Source organism: Orcinus orca, chromosome 2 (assembly GCF_937001465.1).
Source record: "Orcinus orca chromosome 2, mOrcOrc1.1, whole genome shotgun sequence".
NCBI classification, from domain to species: Eukaryota; Metazoa; Chordata; class Mammalia; order Artiodactyla; family Delphinidae; genus Orcinus; species Orcinus orca.
In genome coordinates, this window is record NC_064560.1 from 6,580,923 (window position 1) to 6,607,047 (window position 26,125).

The 26,125-nt window shown below is 38.0% G+C and overlaps 1 protein-coding gene and 1 long non-coding RNA gene across 3 annotated transcripts in view; one reads left to right on the forward strand and one right to left on the reverse strand.

The window, feature by feature from the left end:
• Positions 1-7,189, reverse strand: part of LOC117196125 (uncharacterized) — a 224,209-nt gene extending 217,020 nt beyond the window's left edge. Inside the window, exons 1-2 of the long non-coding RNA XR_004476189.2 lie at positions 7,116-7,189; positions 1,164-1,315 (exon numbers count right to left, since the gene is read on the reverse strand). This is a non-coding gene — a long non-coding RNA (uncharacterized LOC117196125). The remainder of the gene's footprint in view (positions 1-1,163; positions 1,316-7,115) is intronic.
• Positions 1-26,125, forward strand: part of ITGA8 (integrin subunit alpha 8) — a 178,849-nt gene that overhangs the window by 108,194 nt on the left and 44,530 nt on the right. For both annotated transcript variants that reach the window (XM_033403460.2, XM_004278600.4), the window contains exons 21-25: positions 3,845-3,937; positions 8,538-8,617; positions 13,876-13,956; positions 23,216-23,321; positions 25,533-25,691. In XM_033403460.2, the coding sequence (XP_033259351.1) occupies positions 3,845-3,937; positions 8,538-8,617; positions 13,876-13,956; positions 23,216-23,321; positions 25,533-25,691 (519 nt within the window). The remainder of the gene's footprint in view (positions 1-3,844; positions 3,938-8,537; positions 8,618-13,875; positions 13,957-23,215; positions 23,322-25,532; positions 25,692-26,125) is intronic.

The following is a 26,125-nucleotide window of genomic DNA, read 5'->3' on the forward strand; positions in this document are numbered from 1 at the left end:
CCAGCTTACTTCTTACTACTCACCCTTCAGGCCTCAGCCTAATAACGACTGAGGCTGCTGAAATTCACCGAGCAATTGCTATGAGCTGGGCTCTGCTCTGTGCTCTTGCAAGTATTCAATTTACTTAGTCCTCATAACAGCCTGATAGAGAAACGGTAAGGCTATCATTTTCCCTGTTGTATAGATAAGGAGAAATTCAGAAACATGCCCAAAGGTACACAGCTATTACATAGCAGAACCTCAGCTGTCAGGTCCAGGCCCGTCTTCTTAACCACTGAGCTGCCAGGCCCCCTATGAGGTTATGTCACTTCCTCCAGGATGTCTTCTCTGATTGCTTACTTCTATGTGCCTGTCCTCCTCCATCACTGTGAATTTCTGCTCTCATGAAACTTAACAAACTGTACTAATTGTGTGTTTCCAGTGCTTGTTACAATTGCTTGTGATTCCTTATTACGATTCTTATAATAATAGGACATTTAAGGAGGACAAGGGTATTTTGTTTTGTTTTTTTTTTTGATCAATGCCTGGTAAGTGGCAGGTACACAGTAAATATTTTCAGTGAATGAATAATACTCTAAGAGCTATAAATGGATGAGAACAAGATAGTCCCAGGAACAGCTGAGGAAAATAATCTAGAAATATCTACAAAAACAATCATTGTTTCTCCCACTCAGAGAGAGGAAATAAAGGTTAAAAAAAGAAAAAGGGTGGGGAATCTGGGGAAAGAAAAGATCTCTGATTGATGTGAAAAAGCTATTTCTAGAAAGCTGGGGAAAAAATGTACATATGACTTTCAACCTTCAGATAAGATAAAAATATTTACTATAGAAACCAAATCCTTGAATTATATTCAAGGGACACGTGGGTATTTTGGAAAGCTGTTGCTGAGTTCTTTTTTTTTTTTTTTTCCTGTTTTCAGGATTGAGTTAGTAATCCCAACACAAAACATCTCTGTACAATTAGAGTTAGTTATGGATCCTTCAGAACTTGAATACATGCTAAAGCTACCCTTGAGAAGGAAAACTATTATCAGCTTTTGGAAAATATGTTTCTTACCTCCTTAGGATACTAACATGTCACTCGGGTTATTTGGAAAGAGCAGGTATCAAATGCTGCCTCTGAATATCAGAGATTTCATTTCTTTCCCATGAGTTAAAACACACCTTTCAATGGCTGATGGCAGGAAGAGGGCTTTATACTCAGCTGTGTGCTTGTCCATTTCATTTCAGGCTCCTCGTAGGAAAGATTGGGAGCTACGTTTGCTGTGTATCTCCTGACACCGTCTACTGCTTTGTGCTGGACGTTTTTCTAGGCACTGGGAAGAGAACAGATACAAAAAACCCCCTGCTTGCTTAAGCTCATTTTCCTAAAGCGTATGATTTACCCACAGAGCTCTTGACTTAGGTATCTGGGGTTCATTTGCCTTTTCTTTGTTTTGGTTTTGGCTCTTGGTTCTTCTCAACCATGTGGAAAGAATGGAAAGGAGGTGGTTTCTGAAACTTATCCTTGAAAATTCACATGACTTCCTTAAATGAAATTTCGATAGAGCTGACCGACGGATAAGTGGTCCTCGTGTTTGGAACCCTCTTCCATGGTCCTCTCATGGGGTCCTTTGTGAAAGTCCTTAGTTTGCAAGCTTATCTTTGGGAATGAGGCTGACAGGTAATATATCAGTAGCACTTAACAAGTTAGAGTGAAATAATGGATGAACATATGTAGCTATTACCATGGGCAAGAGCAGGGCCATAGGGACATTAGGTTTTGAAAGATGGAAAGGGGCTCAGGGTGGAGATCCAGATGTGGATTTCTAGCCTGAAGACACAAGGGAGAGCTGTGACCAGAGGACAGGAGTCCAAAGATAAACCTCCTTTACTTTCCCCTCCGTCGAGTGTAACTTTTTTTTTTTTTAATGCTACCACATAGAAATAACTTTTAATTCTCTCCACTCAGTTTATATATCCTTGCAGACTATTTTCTCTACCCACACGTACACACCTCCATCTCTACGTCTACGTTTCGTAGACTACCTTTCCAGACCAACACTCACAGATTTAACACATCCTTTGTCATTCTGGCATGATATTCCACTGTAAAGATCCATTAATTGAAACACGGGAACATTTATAATAACACAAACATAGGTCAGTAACTCCTTTTCCACTAGATTTCACTGTTTTCCTTTCATGTGTTTTTCACATAAACACAGGACAGAAGACTAGAAAGCAAAACACCACAATCTCAGTTTTTTCCACTAACCTGAAACCAATGTTGAATCACAACCTTGTTCTTGCTAAAATAAACAGTATTTTAAACACAAACACAGATGCTGCAATAAATATAACCCTTATTTTCCCTTGTGTACTAAACTGCCATTATGGTACAAATAACAGGCTTTGGCAATGGACGCAAAAATGCAGTTTAAGATCCAGATCATCTCCTAAAATTATCCTTTGAACCTCAGAGAAATCTCCAAAATGAATGAACAATAATCTAAAAATTATTCCTGAGCTATGAGATGCTCAGGTGCCCAGTTAAACAAAGCAGTGTTCAAGAACTGGGGCCCAATAAGAAATACACTAACACCACCTCATACAATCAGCAAAACAATAGTCTCCCCAAATTTTCCCCTTAAAAATTACATCATCCTCAAAAACTTCAAAAGAGAACTATCATATGATCCAGCAATGCCACTTCTGTGTATATATACAAAGGAAATAAAATCAGTATCTCAACTGATAACCTGCACATCCATTTTCGTAGCCGCACTATTCACAATAGCCAAGAGGTGGAAACAACCCAAATGGCCATCAGTGGGTGAACAGATGAACAATATACAGTACACACATACAATGGAATATTATTCAGCCTTAAGGAAGGAAATTCTGCCACATACTACAACATGGATTACCCTTAAGGACATTAGGCTAAGTAAAATAAGCCCGTCGGCTGTAACCTTGAGACCTTCTCCAGCACACAGTTCTAAGTGCCTCTTCAAACTTGAGTTTTTATACATTCTAATCAGAACAGGATATGGGGCAAGACGGGAGGTGAAAAGCAGTGGGTAAACATAAAAAAGTGTTCTCTTCCCAAGTATTTATAGGATTGAACTAAGATTGGGTGTGTAATCTCAAAATGGAACCATGGTATGGAGAAATTTGTGTCCAAAGCAATTCTCTTGCAAATGGTCATTGCGTTGTAGGATAATCTATAATATACATCTTGCTGTCATTTCATGTTTGCAAAAATTAATTTGTTTAGTTATGTTTAATTATCCATGATCTTCATGGCCCAAACTGAACATGAACAGTAGTGCAAATCATTTCAAAAATGTTCATATAAATAGTCTACTAAGCATTTTCAGGGACTTCCCTGGCGGTCCAGTGGTTAAGACTCAGCGCTTCCACTGCAGGGGGTGCAGGTTCAATCCCTAGTCAGGGAACTAAGATCCCACATGCCACGTGGAACAGCCAAAAAAAAAAAAAAAAAAAAAAAAATGTGTGTGTGTGTGTGTGTGTGTGTGTATATATATATATGTATATGTATATATATATATACACACACACACACACACACACATATATATATATTCTACTAAGCATTTTCTTCCTCAATGAAACACAACAAATGTGTTTACCCATAAAACATGTTTCTTCTTAAAATTAAACTTTGGTCTTTTCTCACAAGCTTCTCTTCTGAGTTGATGGTCACACATGAACCCTTGGGCTCAGGCACTCACACAGGTGTTTGAAATCAAGAGAAGCTGCCTGGCCCGCAGCATTGCTTTTGCGACAGGATGTTGTTTATTCCGCCCCTGACTCCACACTGGTGTTCTTTCCCGTTGCAGGCACTGCGACCACTGAGCTGTGAGTACAAGATGGACAATGTCACCCGAATGGTGGTGTGTGACCTTGGGAACCCTATGGTGGCTGGAACAAATGTAAGAGAAAACCAGATGCACTTAACTGATTTCTGTCTAATTGAATTTTAAAGAGAACTAGTGGAGAGCACCCCCAATTAGCACTCAGCAATTTAGCACCTGGCAACTAAAACCAATTAGGCAGGAAATTCCCAGGGTGGTGGGATTTTGCATCACAACCCCACACTGAGTGGACAATCTGAGCTAAAATACACCAAATGATGAATACTTTCATATGCCTTTGTGTGTGTGTGTGTGTGTGTGTGTGTGTGTGTGTGTGTGTGTGTGTGTGTGTGTGTGTGGTACGCGGGCCTCTCACTGTTGTGGCCTCTCCCATTGCGGAGCACAGGCTCCGGACGCGCGGGCTCAGCGGCCATGGCTCACGGGCCCAGCCGCTCCGCGGCATGTGGGATCTTTCCGGACCGGGGCACGAACCCGTGTCCCCTGCCTGCATCGGCAGGCAGACTCTCAACCACTGCGCCACCAGGGAAGCCCATATGCCTTTTCTTTTGACATCAGTCTTACATGTCTTCAGTCTCAACAAATCTCTAAAAACTATTTTTTTTTACTACAGATTTTTTTCTCGAGTATATTTTCTTTGAATTTCACTACAAATGTTTTCTTTGAATCCAAGAAGAACTACGATGTAAAGGATTTAAGAAATAACAGAATTAAGAATTTTAGCAAAGATGATTAAACTTTTACTTTAGATATACCTCCCATGTGAATATCATTCACAGTGTTTTCCTGTTAAAATATTACCATAATCCAGGTTTGAAAACAGCTTTACCAGGTCTGTATTTTCCATGCATCTTACTTGATAAAGAATAATGCAGAAAATTGTTTATAGCAAGAAAAAAGAAAGGATCGATCATGATCTGTAACAGGCTTATGAAAGAATAAGGAATCTTCTTTTTCTTTCTTTGTTTCCAGGTTTAGGAACTTCCCATTCAGGATTACTTGTGGTCAATAAATTCATTTTATGCCATTGCAGTTTAAGTATACACAGAGTAACTCCTTGTAATAAATATCACAGTAGAAATCATTATTTTATGGAGTTATAAATCAGGAAAAAAACCCTGAAATCTGCAAATACTACGTAATTAAGTGTTACAAATTAAACATATGTATTCCTCTGTTTTAAATTAGATGCTTATGATTCATTGATAATGAAATGGCCTGTTTGAAAAAACCTTCCTGGAAATGTGTAAGTGTGTAGGTTTGTATTAGAACAGCTTCCCAAAGCGTCTTCCAAAGAGTGTTAATCCTTTGAGGCAAGCCCTTAAAAGGGAGCCCTATAGCCACTGCTGAGAATCATATCCTCCCCTGGGACATTCAGGTGCCTGTTCCATTTTAAAGGTGCTGAGAAGTTCTGCAGTAAGGAAACCTTCTAGCCCAGTGTTTCTCATATTTATTTGAGCCTTTGAAACTTTCTATCCAGTAACACCTATTCCCAGTTCATAATCTGGGATATTGTGCTAAAATAGTATGTTTGCCTTTTTATATTCTAAATTGATTATCATTCCGTTCATCCTGAGTATTTAAAAGATATGCCAAGCTGTAGTCTAGTAAACTCACTTCTTGGGTCAAAAAAGTAAATATTTAAATGAAAGGTAAATGTTTATAACACATTTTTATTAATTAACATGTATTGATTGCCCTCTGTGTTATAATTCCATCACTGGGTGTTTTGTGTGTGTTATCTCATTTAATTTTCACAACTACCAACAATCCTATGAGTCAGGTATTTCTCCTGTGTTATGGATGAGGAAACTGAGACTCAGAGAAATCAAATGAGTTACCCAAAGTCTCACATAATGAAGAACAGAAACCAGGATTCGAACCAGGCCTCAACAAAAAGCCCACGTTCTAGCAGGTCTGCAAAAATTGGATAAAAACTAATGAATAACAGATGAGATTTTTCAACAAAGCCATGAAAGACAGAATGGGATGTCTAAGCTGAGATATTAGAACATTTTTCATTAGAATCCTTTTATCTAGAAGCTAATAAATCCTTTGACTAGTTTTCAAGAAAAATTCAGCCACCCAATTTGATAGGAAAAGGTCTACCTAAGGCCAGACAGAAATGAATTGACATGGTGGTAATGGTGTTAGCATCTGTAGGTGACCGGGCACTCATTCCTTTTTCAGTATTAAAAGTGTTATATCCAGACCAGAGATCATCTAAGGTCATCAATAACTAAGGATAATCTTGGAACAAGAACTGGACACCAGTGTTGTTCAAAGTGGAGGGTAAAAATGGCAGTGTGGTCTTAGCCACAAATGTGTTTTTGTGAAAAGATGTCAATCCATTTTACCAGCAAATAATCTTTAGAAGTCAAGGAAGTAAATGGTTTGTATTCGTTTATCTCTGAGGTCTATAGTAGAAGAAACCTAATAGCTTTCTTATCTCACCCTTGAATGCCCTTAAACACATCAAATTTTATTGCATTCTGTTTTGTTATAAAATGCTTTGATTTATTTACTTCTTCATTTTGTACTTCTAAAAGAATACTCTTAATGGGTTGTAGTAAAATTCCAACTGTAAAAGTAGTCCTAACTATTAGAAAGCATCACAAATTGCCGGGATTAATTATCCCAGTCCTGATATTTTTTAAAAAGTAGTTTTCAAGTGACTTTTTATTTTAACAAAGTATTCAAGGTTGTATTCAGAAGTTTACTTCTGATTTGTAAGTAGTAACATCATTTTCATATAATAGCTTTAATAATGTAAAATATTTAGATACCAATAAGATTTGTAAAAATTCACAAAGTCTCTCTAGTAGGATAATAAAAAAAAAAAACAGTGGCTCAACAAAGCCTCTTTAGAATCAATGCCCAGAGATCTGGCTTTTGGTTCTAGTTAAGAACATATGTCTCTTATCAGTATGAAATTGTCACACCTTTAGGGTATCCTCATCTTGTGCTGAATAATAAAAGACCAACATTATACAGGCCTCCCCACAATATAGTAAGCTCCCCATCACTGGAAGTGTGCAAACAAGGGCACACTCTTTTTCACCACTTTTAATTACACCCCTTCTATATGCCTGGTACTAAACTAGAGTCTGATAATATCGAGATGAAAATGTACAATCCCCATTCCATAAGAAACTTAAAATTTAGCAACATTATAGGTTGAGTCATGGGTGAGTAGCAAAGAAGGAGACAAAGAATAAAGAGAACATTTCTGCCTGACCTGGCCTGTGGGCTTGGAGGGTGTATTGCAGGAGGACCCCTTGTCCTGAGTTTTGACACATGAGTAGGAGTTCTGCAAGTAGAAAAAGCAGGAAAAGACTGTAAAAGTTTCTAAAGAAGAGAGAAGAGCATGTGCAAAGCCCCAGAGGTCTGACAGAAAATTGCACATTTGGAATTATAAAGGAATTCATCCTGGCTGGGGCATACGGATGTATAGGCTTAATAATTAGGCGCACCCTAATTATTATCCCAGTTTCTCCAATGATCAGCAGTGATACCTTGGGCAAGTCACACTGAGATGGGAGAATACCTGTTTGTAGGAATGTTTGGAGCAATGCAATGATATGGTATATGTAAAGCCACCAGGGCAGTACCTGGCTTGCAGCTCATTCGGTAAGGGCTAGTGAAATGAGGATTTATGATAAAAATGATGGTTTATTATGAGTTCATATTATTACTGGTTCATAATAACACCAGTTTGATTGCTGGTTTGATTCTCATAGTGTAGTGGCTGTGAGTTCCAGGTTCTGGAGTTGGCTTGTAGCGATTTCAGTTCCAAATCTAGAGTTTATTTGCTCGGCACCTGGAGCAAGGCACTTAATCTCCCTACTCCTCAGATTGCTGCTGGACTGTAAAATGTCAGCGTTCACTGTACACCTCGTGGTGTGGATGTTGTGATTACATGAGACATTGCACATAAAGCTTAGTACAGGGCATGAGAGCCTAAGTAATATAATTACATGTCTTAGCTATTATTTTTACTTCCTTGTTTATATTATCATTGGATTTACTTTTCTCCAGGTTTTTAAAAAGCTGTTTTCAAACTATAAAAATAGTAAGAACAGTTTTAAAACTTTGGAAGAGAAAGAAAGATGGAAAAAATAATCCATACACTCACAACCTTAACTGCAGCATATTATCCTGGTATATTTTCTTACAAGACACCCTCACTCCTGTACAGTAATTTTTCCACTGGTAGCCTTTTAAAACCATAGGTGAAACCATGGCACATATAACTTTGCAACCTTTTTTCTTTTTTGACCATAGTTACATTAGAGGCATTTTCCACATGGCACAGGCTTCACCGACGTAACTTCAATGATGACCTAAATGTCCATCAAAGAGAATCATCACAGTTTTCTAAATCAATCTCTTCTCATATATTTAGGTTGTTTTTAATTTAGCACATAAAGAAGGTGGCGGGGAAAGAGTTGATAGGAGGATAAATGAAGAGAGGGAACCACAATGTGTAGGGACTCACATTGCCTGGGCCCCAAAGTCTCAGCTTTGGGGTAGAAGCAGAAAAAGGGACAGCAGTCTAGGGTGGGGATTTGCAGGGATGACTTAAAAAGATTTCTATGCTGTGTATAAGGTTCCTCCCATGTAATAAACTTAGTGTCTTGTGATTTTTTTTTTTTTTTAGTCTTCTCTGGGCCTCCGATTTGCAGTTCCACGACTTGAGAAAACAAACATAAGCATTAACTTCGATCTCCAAATCAGAAGGTTAGACCTTTACATGCCTGAAATACCATCAGCATTCAGTAGTAAAGAGAATCCATGGTGAAATGAATGCCCTCATCAAGCTCCTTCACCTTAAACTTTCTTCTGAAATTAGAACCCAGACGTTCACAGACCATTTTTCCTTTGTTTCTCAGTTATTAGTTATTTCTGTTTTTTTGCTTTTTCTTTTCTATTTTGTGTGTGTGTGTGTGTGTGTGTGTGGCTTTTGAAGAAGAGATCCATTCTGCAGGCCAAGGCGTGACAGTAAAATTTTGTCCTGAGCACGCTCCCACCCCACCTGCTCCTCCGTCTTTCCTCTTTCTGATGCACATGGCTTTTCCCACCCCGCACCAGTACCCCTACCACATCCTGCCATTCTCTCTGCTGGGGGTCAGCTAATCCCTGAGAATATAATTTCTCCAAAAAAAGCATAGATTTTGAGCTTGCGATCTTGTAATCTAACTTTTCAAGGATGAGTGAGTCTCTGATGGTTTAATTGTGAGCAGCAAGGCAGGACGCAGGTAAGATCATATATTCAGAAGGCAGGGCCTTCTCTGGCAACTCTAAGCCAAACCCTGAAGGGAGCTGCCCCTTTTGTCTAAGGCTGACTCTGCCCCACGATTCAAGTGGGACTTTACCTCGTCTCTGTCTATTCTGTTTGCTCCTTCATGGCTGAAAATAATATTTCATGAGTTAAAAGACCTACAGAGAGCAATGTGTCATGAGGGCCAGGGATTCCCAAGTGTGGACTTAAACCCTTTAGCCAGTAAGTGAATCAATGTAATGGCTCTAGACCTGGATGAAAAGAAAAGGATACTGAATGGAATATATCAGAGTTCATGAAAAATTCCTTTCAGATACATGTAAATGTGTGTCATAAGACATCCTGTAGGATGTATATAAATATATATGTGTGCGTGTATACATATACACGCACACATATGTATTTGTGGGCTGCAATTTTAAACGTGTGAAAAACACTGATATAGACAGCACATGCCCAGCGTGTTCAACCCTTGTTCTAATATAACAATGTCTCTGAAGTCAGTACCTACAATTTGGTTCTCAAATACTGGTGTGCAAGAGGACTAATCTCTAAACTTACCTCCTGTCCTGCAAGAAGGGAAGTCATTAGAGCGTGATGACTTTTAGAGAAATTACTTTACAGAGTGGATTACTTTCTAATAGCTACTTCAGTTAGAGGTTTACCATTTTTTTAAAAAAAGTATATAATCCCGGACTTCCCTGGTGGCGCAGTGCATAAGAATCCGCCTGCCAATGCAGGGGACGCAGGTGCCATCCCTGGTCCATGAAGAGCCCACGTGCCACAGAGCAACTGCGCCCGTGCACCACAACTCCTGAGCCTGCGCTCTGGAGCCCATGAGCCACAATTACTGAAGCCCGTGTGCCTAGAGCCCGTGCTCTGCAACAAGAGAAGCCACTGCAATGAGAAGCCCGTGCACGGCAACAAAGAGCAGCCCCCGCTCACCGCAACTAGAGAAAGCCCACAGGCAGCAATGCAGACCCAACGCAGCCAAAAATAAATAAATAAAATTTTTTAAAATCTTAAAAAAAAAAAAAATATATATATATATATATATAATCTCTATAAGAATGTAGTAGATTTTTAAAATCTGCAACCTGTGTCACAAACCATATCCTCTCAACTTTGTGATAGATTTCTAGGAAGGAAGGTTTTCTAACTTAGGTGTTCTGACCGTAGTCAGTTCTTTTTCGAATTTAACTTAAATATTTTCTGCTGAATCTTAGAGATTTTAAAAATTTTACCCAAATTAGTGATGGGATACAGATGGAATGAATTCATCTATCATACCCCTTCATTTTACCAAAAGCGTATTAAATAATTTCTTTGTATCTATATAAATGTACATTTTCCAAAAGGTTCAGGTAGTCCAAAATATTTTCATTTGGAAAATCTCCTGTTTATATTTCTAAGTTTTCAGAAAAGAAAAAGAGAAAAAGAAAAAGCACTCCATAGGGAAGGACCGTCATCTCTCCAGACACTTCAGTAACCTGAAGTTTCTGTTTTTCACCATCATTGTCTGTAACACTGATCCTGCAGTAGCGTGAAGCTTTGCATCACTTCAGAAAAAGATACCTATCTCATAAAAGTTGCAGCCTTTAGACAGAAAGTCTGGTACAAGGATGCAAAGCAAATTCCTGATGTTTGCTTCTTACCCTTAACTGCAGTTTCGAATAATAGAATGGATGTAACTAGTAGCTGAATCAAGGAGCAAAGGACACTAAATAATGTTGTAAATGCCTTCCCCAAAACCATCCTGTAGATCATCTTTCAAATAATGAATTTAGAGAGGAAGTGCTGAATTTGATGGAAAATAGAAATGGTCGCATTTTAAACATCCCTCTTCATCTAAAATGGTCCATGATTATATTCCATCCTCAGACACTAAAGAAACTCATGACTATTTTAACATTATCCTGAAAAATACAAAAATGCAGAAATGTAGAAAGAACTGGAGAGGCAACAGTAACATACTAAACATCAAATTCCCAAAACATAAAAGTTTTGAGAATACTTTTAATATTCAAATATAGTGGTGAGCATTTATCTGCACGCTTTGCTGGCGGGCTCCAAAGATGTACATAAGTGTTTAATGGATGGTTTGTATTCAGTTTAAATGTGCTTAAACCAAAAATAAATTAAACCAAATGCTCTCAAGTCTGAATTCAAGCTTTTGAGCACACTGACCACCGGTACCCACATTTAATATCCTTTTCCACAAATAGAACGCAAAAGAGAAAATTAATAAACTTGAAGTATTTTGTGTCACCAAATGTTTGCATTAACTGGTCTCTCCATGCCCCGGCTCTATGTGACATGTAAACATCTTCCTCCCTGCTTAGAGCTGGTCTCAGTTTGCCATTCCCATGTACAAACAGATCTTTGTGATCATCCTTGAAGCTGCTTCCTCAGTAATGGTGAAATGAACATTGTATTGTTTTGCTGACATTCCAGAGACCGCAGAAAGCATAGAGGGAATGTTAGAAAATAGAAAATAGGAAACAATAAGGAGAGAAAATAGCATCGGAGTAATAAGTGAAAAACATGTTTATCCTTGGTACACGACATAAGCCATAGTCATGGAGAGGAAATTCATCATTTCTTGAGAAGAACTAGCACCGACAGTATAAATAGCTCAGCATCCAGGGCAGTGATGAACTGTTTGTTTGAATGGAGCAGTGGTATTAGTGAGGGAGGTTTTCCTTCCAGGAAAGAGGTGAAAGATGCATCTAAGTTATATATCCAGCCTGGTGTCTTTTCTTACCAGGAGATTTTGCTGACACCACTGGTTGCAGTACCAAGTGCCCCGGCAAAGCCTGTATGACAGAGGGTGATTTTAATTAGCCTTGGATTCTGCCACTGCTTTGGTGACTTTTCAGAACAGCCTCTATAAGCCTCGTATTAGACTCCTGTCCCAAGACAATTTCGATGCTTGACATCTATTTATATTTTCAGGATGTTGTCATGAAAATTGTATTATTTAAACCGCTTGGAAGCAAAATGCAATAGAATTATAGGATAACTTAAACAAAACTTTTTTTCTATAATTCTAATTTCCACTGTTGCAAAGCAGTAGTGACCTAGAAACTAGAACAAGGTCTGAGTAAAAATGTGGAACAATTAGACTTAAGCTTCCAAACTAAAGAGTTCCCTGTAATGCACTTGGAACCATGAAGTCTGTAACGAGGGGAATTACTTAATGACTTCTTAGTAGTTGGTAAGTCAGAATCCTGCTTTAAAAAAAAAAAAAAAAAACTTTTTAGTTGACTGATCCTCCCCAGATGTGATAATAATAAAGTGGCCTGGAAACTGGGGTTCAAACTTTGGTGAACAAGTCCCTCTAGTCTCATCACAAGCTTAGCAGTGATACCCCTTTGCAGGAAATGAGCCTGACATTTGCCTGTTTATGTCTTTTATGTGTGTTTGCCGTTTAAGTTGCCTTATCAGTATATACAATCGAACAGCACTTTTCAAAAGCATTGTGGGAACAATTCTGTCTCCTCCTGCTTTGAAAGCAGACCTTTATCATATCTTTTCCAGCTCCCACATTTGGAAAGCTTCAAAAGCTAGTCGGGACATGGCCCATTACCATCATCAGTGTGAGAGCTTGTCCATTGCATCTGCATGAGATTTGATGATGAAAAAAGAGGAGGCTTTCTCTTCTTAATGAGACCTGAATATAAACATGACCTGTTAGTGGTGGTGTCATATCCCAGTCTGCTAAAAGCTGCGTTATCCTTTGGAATATTAGGGTGATTTCAATGACAGCCCAGTAAGACAATGAGTGCAAACGGCAGCTGCATCCAAAGCCCAGCGACTGGTCCAGCCTCTTGTCACATGATGTTTTATTTTCCTTACAGCACTGGTTGCTTAATACATGCATTTTTAAAGTGAAATTTTATATCTAATTATATTTGAGAGAAAGAAACAGCAAACTTAAAAATAATTTTGCCACTGTTCAAAGAAATATTATTAAACATGCACCTTCTATCTTGAGATTCTTGAGGTGCCTGATGAACCTATATGTTATCTCCTAACTGTGTTCATCTCTTCCTGGGGTCTTACTTCTTCTCTCCACTGGCCATACTTCTAATTCACTCCTCACTCCTCCCCTCATCCTAGTCAGCCAGTGAGCATGCAGTAAAGTACACTTATTTTAATATTACTTAAGAAATAAACCATAAGGAAGGTAAGTTTGCTGCCAGAACCATGTATGGTATGATGCATTCTAGAGCCAACCACAAACACTTCTTCCATTATGCGCTGCTCTTGGATTATTCATGCCAGTTCTCCTTTTATTAGGATGGAAAATCAGGAGTTGACTGTGCCGTCCTTTCCCATTGGATGGGCAATGAGCTTGATGCACAGAGAAGTTAAGGAATGTGTCCCTTGTAGAAGCTGGACAAGAACTCAGCTTACTGCCTTTTGGGCTTAGTCACTGCAGCAAAGACATGTTGGCTTCTCTAGAAATATGTTATGTTTTCAGATAAGGTGTCTCCTCATGGAAAGTTATTACATTTCTTCTGCTCACAGAGGATCCTAACATTTCCATTTACAAATGGTTACAATTTTGTAGAATGGATATACTTTTGTTTTCCAAATGATCATATTGGTAATGCATGTTGCTCCTCTGATATATAGAAGGTTTTTTATGATCGTGTATGGTAGTAACATGTCTGAGAAAATAAATTTAAATCATATGTCAACTGTGTTTTAGTTCCAACAAGGACAACCCAGACAGCAATTTTGTGAGCCTGCAAATCAACATCACTGCTGTAGCTCAAGTAGAAATAAGAGGGTAAGTAATAAACAAGGCATCACAGTAATTCTACTTTAATAATAGCTTTCTGTATAGGAGTTATGATAAAATACTAGTAAAAACTATATGGAATGTTCCTAATGTAGTAGAGATCACAGTTCCCTTTGGTTATAAAGTTTCATTCTTTTCAACCCATCATTAGCTTTCCACTGGTAAGTAGAGTCAACCCTGTATGATAATGCTAAGGCTATCAAAACAGGAGATCACTTTATTCTCCAAACTGACAGTTCAGTAATCAAACTATAAAAAAACTAGCGATAAGAAGCCAGATAAAATAGGCAACCATGTGATTGCCCAAAAGTCTCACTTCCCCCCGAAATTATTTTCACATAATGAAAATTCAGCCTCACCATACCGCAGCTTGAGTTTCAGAAATGGCTAAGTCTTAGATGTGAGGTTTGATGGGCTCTACACTTTGTGTCTTTTTCCTTCTGTCCTATTCTTTGAAGAAGTTGCCAATAAGCAATCAATTGAGAGACAGGAAGAATGTGGTCAAGTAAAAGGCTGGGAATAAATACCATCTGGGAAATCTGTGCCGGGAGGGAAGAAAGAAATTGGAAATGGACTGCATGTAGTTCTTATCTTGCACCAAGTGTGGACTTCATTGATTTTATTCTAATTCTTGTTTCATCAGAACAGTTAAGGACTTGGCTACAAATGTCAACTGGTATTTTAGGCTGAATTGTCCCTGGGGCTCCAGAAATCCCAGTTCCCTTTCCTTTTCTGTAGGTCCTGAGTCCTGGTGGTTCACGCTCCTCTGTGATGCCAGCTGTAGATTTCTGCACTCAGAGCCATTGTCATTGTGCATTGTCTTAACTGCTGCCCCGTGTGCTCAATGGCGGCGGGGTGGGGGCCCCCCCGCATGCCATCCTGGCACCACTGAGTTTCCACCTAGTGGGCTAGGGAATAATAATAATGCCTAACATTTATGATCTCTTCCTGTGCTACACCAGCATGTTAGCATCTCTTAATAAGTGATCGCACCCTCGCTGTACAAGTGAGAAAATTGTGGTGCAAGGTGTTGAAGGCTACACAGCTAGGAACTGGGGAGCTAGAATGTAAATACAGGCAACTTGTCTCCAGCTACATGTTTATAAATGATCATGCTCTACAGCCTATGAGAGAGAGGCTTTTGAACCTTGTCTACACAAATTTTGTGTGTACTTCTGTGGTTTCTTTTCATGCAGATGAATGTTTTTGACATTCGTTCACTTTAATGCCTGTGCCTATAGCTCATTTATTTGAATTGTGGAAGAATATAACATTGTAAAGCTATAAAGTAACTTATGTATCTATTCTACTTTTGATGAATACTGGGGGGTGTATTTTTTCTTTTTTACAAGCTTTCTTATACTATCTCCTGCTACACACGTGGCAGAATGTCAGAAGGGTATTATGTGCTTAGAGGTGGAATTTCAGGATCAGGAAGTATACACTATTTAACTTTACTAAATAATACCAAACTGTTTTCCAAAATAGTTCTACCAAATTACAGCCCCACAAGAAGTGGATGGAAGTTTCCATTGCTCCACATTATTAACTAACTTTCAAAATGGTCTAGTCTTTCATTTTGAGCCAATCTGATGGATAGGAAATAATATCCAACTGAAGGTTTAATTGGCTGTTCCTTGATTCCTAAATGAGATTAAGCAGTTTTATGTGTTTGTTAATTTTTTATTCATCCTATTTGGGGAAATTTCTGCTCGTTCTTTTGCACCTATTTCTACTAAGTGACTTGAATTTTTCTTATTAGTTCATAAGAATCCTTTCATATTCTAGAGTTGAGACACTAATCCTTTATCAGTCACGCATATTGCAAACGTCTTTTCACAGGGTTTGGGTTTTGTTTGTACGTCAAGTCTATTGAGGGATAAATCATATAAAGTAAAACTGACTGTTTTTTAGGTATCCAGTTTGAAGAGTTATGACACCACAAGAACATTCACTACAAAACAGTTCCAAAACCCCACATAGTTTCTTCATGTGCCTCGTAGTCAATCCTACCCTCACTCCCACGCTCTGGCAACCTTGATCTATTTTCTGTCGCTCTGTTTCCAGAAAATCATATAAATGTACTCATACAGAATGTAACCTTTAGAATCTGGCTTCTTTCACTTAGCATAATGCATTTGAAAAAAATCCATGTTCTTACATGTATCAGTATTTTGGGTTTTGTGGGGTTTTTTTGTTTTTTTAATTGCTGAGAGGTATTCCAGTGTATGGACGTCCCATGCATAATTCATCCATTCACAAGTTGGTGAACATTGGGTTATTTCCCGTTTGGGGCTATTAATAATAAGTCTGCTACAGGAATTCACACACAGGTCTTTGTTGGGACATTTGTTTTCACAAATGGAGTTACTGAGTCGTATGGCAAGTGTATGTTTAGCTTTATAAGAAACTGCTGAGCTCTTTTTCAAAGGGGCTGTACCATTTCCATTTTGCATTCCCACCAGCAAAGCATGGGAGTCCCAGCTGAGCAGTGTGGTTGCCAGCATGTGCTTGAGATTTGTTTATTTGTTTTTAGCCATTTTGGTAAGTGTGTCAGTGAGAAGTAGCTCACTGAGGTTTTAATTAGCATTTTCTCATGACTAGTGATACTGAGCATCTTTTCACTGCTTATTTGCCATCCGTATCCCTTTTTTGGTAAAGTGTCTCTTAAAATTTTTATCCATTTATTACTGAGCTGTCTGTCCTAGTATCAAGTTGTAAAAGTTCCTTACACACTCTGGATACAAAATCATTTATCAGATAAGTGTCCTGAAAATATTCTCTCCCAGTTTATGGTTTGGCTTGTTATTTTCTTAACAGTGATGTTCAAAGAGCAAACGTTTTTAATGTTGGTAAAATCCAACTTCTAAATATTTTATAGTTTGTGGTCTTTGTGTCCTGTCTAAATCTTTGCTTTATCTGGAGTCACAAGATTTTCTCCTATGTTTTCTTCTACAAGTTTCATAGTTTTACACTTTGGTCTATGATTAGTTTTAAGGTAATTTTTGTATCTGGTGTGAGGTAAGGGCCAAGGTTCATTTTCGCATGTGTATATCCACTTGTTTCTGTGCCATTTGTTCAAAAGACTATTCTTTCCCCATTGAATTACTTGGCACCTTTGTTGAAATATCAGTTGTTCACCCGTGAGAGTCTATTTCTGTGCCTCCTACTGTTTCATGGAGCTACATGTATGCATATACAACAAGTCCTGAAATGCAGTCTGTATTCTGAGATCTTGGTAAACCCCCTTACCAATTTAGTAGCATTTTGTGTGATGATTTTCTACAAAATTATCATGTCATCTGCGAATAAAGACAGTTTTACTTCTTTCTTTCTAATCTGTATGCTCAAAAGTTTAACCAGCTATGGGGAACAGTCCCTGCAAGAGATCACTCTCACTTCTGACACAAACTACAGATTTGGGTGGTTCCCATCCACCCACAGGTTCAATAATTCACTTAGAAGGACACACCAAACTCTGAAAGCTGTTATACTCATGGGTACAATTTATCACAGGGAGAAGATACAGATTACAATCAGCCAGGGGCAAAAGTGCATAAATTGGAGTCTGGGGAAGTCCCAGACACAGGGCTCCCATTATGCTCTTCTGCAGAGGCAGGATGGATTACTTTCCTAGTATTGATGTGTAACAGTATGCTGCTACCAGGGAAGCTCACTCAAGCCTCAGCGTTCAGTTGTGGGTTTGGCGGGGGGGTGGGGGGGGTGGGGTGGGGTTGGCGGGGGTGGAGGGTGCGTTCCATAACATAGGTATGATTGATTGATTGACCACTTAATTGATCTCAGTCTCCAGGATGACTGAGATGATGTGACCAAACACCCCATCCTGAATCACTCTGTTGGTCTTTCTGGTGTGAGCCACTCCTACCCCCCAAAACCAAAGATACTCCTTCCTCTCAAGCATAAAATTTTGAGAGCATAGAGGTTACCTCTCAGAAGCTGAGGGCAAAGGCCAGACCTCTTTGAAGGCAAGGTTAAACTGTTTACTGCCTAGTTTTGCCTTTTATTTCTTTTTCTTTTTCTTTCTTACTGCATAGACTATGACTGCCAGTGCGAGACTGAATAGAAGGGGTAAAAGTAAAAGGTAAAGCCTTGCCTCGTTGATAGACCCCAGCTTGATCTTAAGGAGAAAACATTCAGTCTTTTACCATTAAGTCTGATGTTAGCTGCAGCGTTTTTATAGATGCCTTTATTAAGTTGAGAATGTTCCCTTTTTCCTAGTTTTCTTAACAATTTCTGACACGAATGTGTATTCATTCAGTTTTGTCAAATGTGTTTACTGTGTCTATGAAGAGGATTAAATGATTTCCCCTTTTTGCCCATTGAAGCGGCGACTCGGTTAATTTTTGTTTCTGAATTTTAAACCAAAATTGCATTCTGGGCAAGAAGCACACTTAGTCATGATGATTAGCCTTTTTATATATTGTGGGATTCAATTTCCTAAAATTTTGGTAGTGACTTTTGCATACATGATGGGAAATACTGATCTGTAGTTTTCTTTTCTTACAATTTTGTTCTCATTTTGTCAGGAGGATGCTAGCTCCTTAAAATTAGATGGAAGTATTCACCCATCTTCTCTATTTTCTGGAAGAGTTTGTGTAGAATTAGTATTATTTCTAACTTAAATATATGGTACAATTCACCAGTGAAGTCATCTGAGCCTGCAGTTTTGGGGTTTTTTTTTGGGGGGGGTGCTTTTTGTTTTTGTAGGAAGGTTTTTAACAATTCCATTGCATTCTTAGATATAAGGCTATTCATATTATCTATTTCTACTTGAATGGGGTTTGGTAGTCTGTCTTTCAAGGAATCATCTTTCAAGATCATCTAAGTTGTTACATGTTTTGGCATAATTTTCTCTCATTTTCCTTTTAACATCTGTAGGACCTCTAGTGGTTTCCCCTCATCATTCCTGACATTGGCAACTTGTAACTTCTATTCCCTTTAATTTTCCTTAGTCAATCTGGCTAGTGTTCAGTGACCTTTTCAAAGAACCAGTTTTTGTTTCATTGATTTTTCTTTCTTTTTTTTCCTTTTCATTTGTTTGTTTGTTTGACTTTTGTTTTTGTTTTCTATTCCATTGGTTTCTACTTTTGTCATTATTATTTTTTTCCTTCTGTTCATTTTGGGTTGGATTTTCTCTTCTTATTCTAGTTCCTCTATGTAGAATTAGAGACTTTCCTCTTTTCTTACATAAGCATTTAGTGCTATAAATTTCCCTGTAATATTATTTTAGCAGCATAATGTTGGGTTTTCATTATAATAACTCAGCTCAAAATGTTTCCCAGTTTGCTTTGTAATTTCTTCTTTAACTCATGAGCTGACTCATAGGAAGTGACTTGTTTGATTTAGAGATATTTGGAGCTAATCTAGATGTTTCACTTTTGTGCATTTCTAATTTAATTCTGCTGTCCCTCTTGATGAGAAAAACACTATATAAAAAAATCAGAGAAGAAAATACAAGCATTATTTTTTTACCATCTTATTTTGATATCTTTTTAAAATTTACTATCTTATTTTTACTATCTTATTTTGATATCTTTTTAAAATTTACAACTAGTGTATATGAAATTTTGTCTCTTTCTTTAAGCTTAGCTTATCTTTGTTTTGCTTACCAAAAATAAACTGAAACTGTTTCTTAATTCCAAAATAAATTTTAGTCCAAGTCATCTAAGTGCTTAATTTAACTGTATTTATTCTCACATATCCATTTTAAAAGATTAATATTTTTAATTATACTTCTGCCATCACTTATGACACCAGTGTTTCTAAGTAAAAAAAGAAAGAAACTTTCTATTTGTTTTACCAATGATCAAAACAGGTCATTAACATTGGGTTTCTCATGTAGGTGCAGTTATTTTCATTGCTAGATTAATATCCAACAACTTTCCACAGTTTATTCTCTAAGAGAAAGGGTTTTTTTTAAACCATTTTGCAAAGTAAAGCTCTTTCCTCCAAGTACTCAGCAAAAATATTTGTTCCAATGTTTAATTCTTCAAGGAGAAAACAGCTAGTGTGTTGAAAACCTTCCATGTTCCGTCTTCAAGAAAATCTAATTCTCTTCTTGGCCAACAGTGTTTATTCCAACATATTTTAGCTAATAATTCTTTTCTAAAATTTACTGTTGTTTTTATAATTTTAAAAATAAACTCAAATGGATTTATTTCTTCGAATGGGGAAAAATAAAGTATTGCAAATTGTCCCATTTGTTTCAAAGCCAGATAATGTCAACACTGTCTTTAAGCAGATTTACACGTCATTTGTTGGTACAAAGGATTAATTTAGCACACACCTGCAGAGAAGTAAATTTGGCTACAAGAGGCAGCACACATAGTATTGAGCTCACAAACAGTAATAAAATTGTGTCCTCGATAAACAACAAGGTCCTACTGCATAGCACACAGAACTATATTCAATATAAACTGTAATGGAAAAGAGTATGAAAAAGTATATATATATATACACACACACATATATGTGTAACTGAGTCACTTTGCTGTGCACCAGAAACTAACACAACATTGTAAATCAACTATACTTCAATAAAAAAAATTCTTAACAAAATAAAAATAAAATTGTATCCTTGGCAAAATAATCAGGACTGAGTAGGTTTGTGTTAAGAGAGACTGCAATCATGGATAACCATGATTTACATAGATACTGTCTATAGCAGGTATAGCCAACCTACACATTATTGTTCTATACAATAAATGATAGTCTTTGCTATTTGGGACTAATAGGGATTGGAAATGGGATTATGCAAATAGGGCTCACACCACACAACCAAATCATTAGATTTGAACTCCCTGATAACATATAGACTTTAACTTGTAAAAAACCGAACTCCTTGCTTCCCCTTAAATCCCCTCGTCATGTCCAGTGTTACCACTGAGTAACTTGAGGGTCTCGAGGGTCTCCGTGGAATAACGCTCTGTCTAAGAATGTGAAGACCATTCAGTACGGGTTGTTAGGTTACTACACTGGCTGTACCTCTTAGGCTAATTAGTTCTTCACATTCTCTTTTTTTCTTCCTCACTCGCTATCTTCTTTCTTAATAACTTTGAAGACAATAAACATTTCACTTATATAGTTGGGAATATTTAGGGAGCCATTCTTTGTCTGTGGTTTACCTAGATTTGAAAAGATCTTAGAGGATATATAACTGATTTTTATGAACCATACTTTTTGAATTTTTCCCATGCCCTGTGATAGACTGTGTATTTCTTTATAGATTTCTATTTTATTTTGCTACACAAATGGGCCAGGAAGTTTCTTTAAGTTGTGTTTACTAAAACCACCGCAACCTAATGGCCCCCATAGAGCACTGTAAATTGGAAATAGAGCGAATAGTGCTTAGTAAACCTGAGCCCTCGTCTTCACGTGCAACCAACCCCCTACATTTTTGGTCATCAGTTTTATTTTCATGTATAAAATGAGGAAGTTTGAGCACATTGTCTCCACAGTACCTGCCAAGGTCTAAATTTAGGACTCTCTGGTCCTAGGAAATTTATGACCAGTGCTACAGGATTGATGACCATAGGAATAAACATTTTCAGAGAAAACGGGCTCAGCTTCTATTCTGTATTTTTTTTCTTCTCTATACCAAAATAAAAAAAGTTTCCCTAGAGCCTCACAACGGATGTAGAGCATGGAACCAACTCTCTGTGGCTAAACTGAGAGCAAAGTAAAGCTTTGGGTGGTGAGGTTGTCAAGATCCTTTGGGAATGGAAGCCCAAGCTCTCTGGGCATCCCTCTGATGAAATCACCCTGCCATCTTCTCTTCTCCTCACCACGTCCCCTATGACTGATCCAAACGTGGTTTAATCAAATCAAGTCAGAAAGGGGAGCGTGGCATAATCACAAACTGATCTACACGTAGAAAACGGTAAAGCATCAGTCCAGAAGGCCGTGCTCTGCACTTTTTAATTACTAGTGGTACATGAAGGATGAATGCAAAGGGCTTTACAATTTAGAAACATTTCTGTGGGTTGTCAGTTTAAAAAAATGGACGTCTCCCATCCACCCCAAGGAGAGAATGAAGCCAAATTGACTTTGACCAAAAGTATTTGACATGTTTTCCAATCATTTGTAGTGTACAACCCAGGGTTTTATCAAAATTTTCCAGATGAGGAAATAGAGACACACAGAAATTAAATTATTTGCCCTAGGGTCAGAATTTAACCCAATGCATTTTGCTTTCTGCTTTAGAAAGACATTACCCAAAAGATAACATCTGAAGTTGCTAAAGGCTGTGCTAATTACTGGGTACTCTTAAAGGGCATTTAAGACTTCGGATTGCCAAGAGATGTTTTCTGCTGAAGTTAGCTGAAGGTCTGAGAATTCTTTTAAAGATACCTTTTACCTAAAAACTGCTAGAAAGCATTGTTTGGGGGGAATTATCCTTTTTAAGATTATATAACAATAACAATTTAGTTTGCAATCAATTTTTAATATGGAATGATGCCACGTGCTCCCTTTCTAGGTGTAAGTAGCAGGCAAAAATACCTATGTAACAAGTTGATATCCTACTTACATGATTCTACCATGTAACTCTCACATTCTCTCACTCTGTCTCACGCTTTCAGTTATCTATAAAATAACTCTAGAACTTGATCAGGCTTTATTTTGGCTCTGGGCCTGGCCTTGTGAGAGGTATGCCTGCGTTCATGGAAAGCCAGAGAAATCTAAGAAGGAGAAATATACAAGTGGCCACTTTTCCACTCTGAAGTATTTAACTAGAAACGGTATTTCGTCACAACTGGACATTTCACACACCACACAGAAGTCTAGATTTTTATCCACAAAAATGTCCCATTTCTTGATATGGCATAAAGCATGGATTACGGATCCTGTACACACACACGCGTGCACGCGGACGCACACACACACTTACACAGGATCTATAGATAGATGTATGTATTTACGTATGTATATGTGAAATTATCCATCTCAGCTCAGGCATGCTCTCTGCTCTGCCCCCTAGTGCCCAAGAGAGGAGATGCTATAAAATAGTCAATCTGAGCTAGAGACCAGTTAATTAAGAGATGTTTCAGACCCTTACCTATTAGTGATTTTGCTGAACAAAACTTTCACTACTTTTTTCCTTGCGGGAAATATCTATTCAAATAAACTGACAGTCACTCTTTGCCGCCGCTGTTAATGTACTCCACACAAGTGAAGCGTTCTTTACATATGCCAACACCAGCCATTGACGTCACATTCCATGTTTCAGGGTATCCCACCCTCCGCAGATCGTTCTGCCCATTCGTAACTGGGAACCGGAAGAGAAGCCCCGCAAGGAGGAGGGAGTTGGACCATTGGTGGAACATATTTATGAGGTAGCCGTTGTCTCTGTTGAAATTGCGTTCAGAGTTTGTTCTTATGCTCTTTAGTAATAATAAAAGACACCAATCTGAGGTCGGAGCTGTTTATATCCTGCCTAGATTTGTCCTCATTTGCTCTCATATTGCAGTGGGTGCTGGGAGTGTCCTGTTAAGTAACCACTCTACCGTCACTTGCTTTTTAGTGGCGAGAGCCATTATACAGTGAGAAACATTTTATCTTGCTCCTGTTCATTTTTAAATGCTCTTTATTTCCTCTCTTTTAATGTTTGGACAGCCTACTTCTAAAAATGACTAGCTCCCTAGACTTTCACTTCTTCCTACATTTTCAGCTATTTTTAAAACCCACCCACCTCTTAAACGAAAGGGTCACCAACCAGAAGTTACCAGACAGAGAAAACTGTATGGATTATTCACAATTGTACCCCCCAAAATGCATATATAATGTGGGTGGATGGTAGATAGGTAAGAATAATTTTACTGTTCATTCGACTAACCCCAATCAGACATGTATCTTATTCTGAGATTTAAAATAGTCCACTGATTTTTCAGAAGCAAACCACGAGCTCCTGATAAAGCCCTGATGATCTGATCCCACTTCAAGTGTTCAATTGTTTATAGGGAAGAGCTTTGTGAACACATTATATGAAACATTTAAATTTTTTTATAGTTAGAAACCAAGATATAGTAAAGGGTTAGTTTAATAGTTGTTCTTTTTTTTTCTTTAAATAAAGTAAATGCTATCAGTGGAGAACAGTTTTTCCTGTTCATCTTCAAGGGGCCAGGAATGGAAATCTGGTGAAAATGATGTTACAAGCCATTTTCTGTTTGAGGTTCCTTCTTGGTCAATGCTCCCTATCCCTTTCTTGTGTCATGCATGCCGCTGACCCAATAATTCTGTGACTTTCATCTCAAGCTACAAGGGACATGAATAGCATTCTCTAAGGATAACAATAAAGCCATTTCAAAACTGATGAGCTGTTTACATATATGGGGAAGAAGCATCAGCTCCTGTGCAGTGTCAACATGAAAGCCTGCCATCTGCCCAACCTGTGGTCCAGAATCAGAAGCCCTGTCCAAAGCTGGATCAAAGCTTTGGCTTAAGCTCTCTTGATAACAAAAGGATAACACAGTCCCCAAGGCCATTCAGATTAAGAACCTAGCTGGAAGAAAAATTATTGTCAAATAATTTATTAAACCTTGTGTGCACTAGTTTCTCCTTAAGAATGGTGAAATTTTAAAGTCTGAAAACATTCAAACTCAATCATTCTCAGGGCAGCCCTGTTTCTAATCTGAGCAAAATGGATCATAAAATTTTAGGGTAATAACCAGTAGTGCCAAAAGTAATCGTTGAACATTTCTTACAGGCTAATCTCTTGTCTCAAAATATACTTTTATCACAGGATGCCATGTTGCTTTGATAATGTGAATTAAACACGCCACCTAATAAGCAAAACCAATAATAAATTGTTTTCTGGATCATTACAGCTGTCAGAACTGTGAAAAAAAAAGACAAAAGGTCCCAGCTAACTTTGAAGTGAATTTTTGAAAACCACAGTAAATTTAAATCCACTTAATGTTTTGTGTCCTGCAAGTATAGGATTCTTGTGTTCGAAATGTTCATCTCCTTATGCACTGTGGCCTTTCTTTCCTTGAGATTCGTTGATTAAAACAGAAGGGGCTCAGCTTTGAAATGCACACTTGAAGTGAACTGTGGTGAGCCCGGACCATCTCTGGTATTTGATGGATAGCCATTTTTCCAGAGGGTGAGAGAAAGTGCATCGCATATGGTTGCAATTGACAAATCAGTAGTCAGGAAAGGGGCAGATTTCAATGTAAAGAAAGAATAACCAAGTTTAGAAAGCAGATAATTAAAATGGCATTCCTAGCACTGTGATTAGATTAATGTATATGTAAGGTAAACTGCACAATTATCAGACATGGTGAATCTGGTCTTTGCAAAGGAACTCTACCCTTAGAGCTTCATAGATTGAATCGTCTTCTCTCAGCATCAGCTCATCTTTTGCTTTCAGAACTCCTCTTGCTTATAGAGACTCTGTCTTCCTGTTTTCATGGTCAAAGTCCATATTTTGGCTTTGACTTAAAGCCAAAATAAAGGCTTCTTTAGAAGAGGTCCAGAGTCTATGGAGTTTGATTTCATCTTGCTGCCTTGTGCTAACCATTCCATGATGTGCTCCTTGCTTGTAGCTGCACAATATTGGACCAAGCACCATCAGTGATACCCTCCTGGAGGTGGGCTGGCCCTTCTCTGCCCGGGATGAATTTCTCCTCTACATTTTTCATATTCAAACTCTGGGACCTCTGCGATGTCAAACAAATCCTGATATCAACCCACAGGATATAAAGGTAAGAAGCCTTGTCTAACCAGCAGCTTGGCTCTATTTTTCATGGTAAGGAGAAAATACAAACAGTGGCTTACTAAAAATAAAAAGCAAAGTAATTATGTTACTTCAGTGATAACTGATCAGATCTTTGCTTTTACTGTTATAGGTAAAATACCAGATCTAACTTAAAATATCACTCCCAGAAAACTTCAGTTTCTCCTGGTTTTATTGCTCATGGTAATCTGTCATTCATTTAGCCTCTTTCGATATTACCTCTTACATATGGTTTGACTAGCAGCATGACTAAACCCAAATCAGAAATAGACCCCATGTCATGTTTTGGAGAATTTGTACAAAATGCTATTTATAAAGTCTTTTTTGGTATATTGCCAAAAAACATAAGGATCTTTGCCAAAATGGGCTTTTCCAGATGTTGCCAATAGCAAGTAGTGAGAT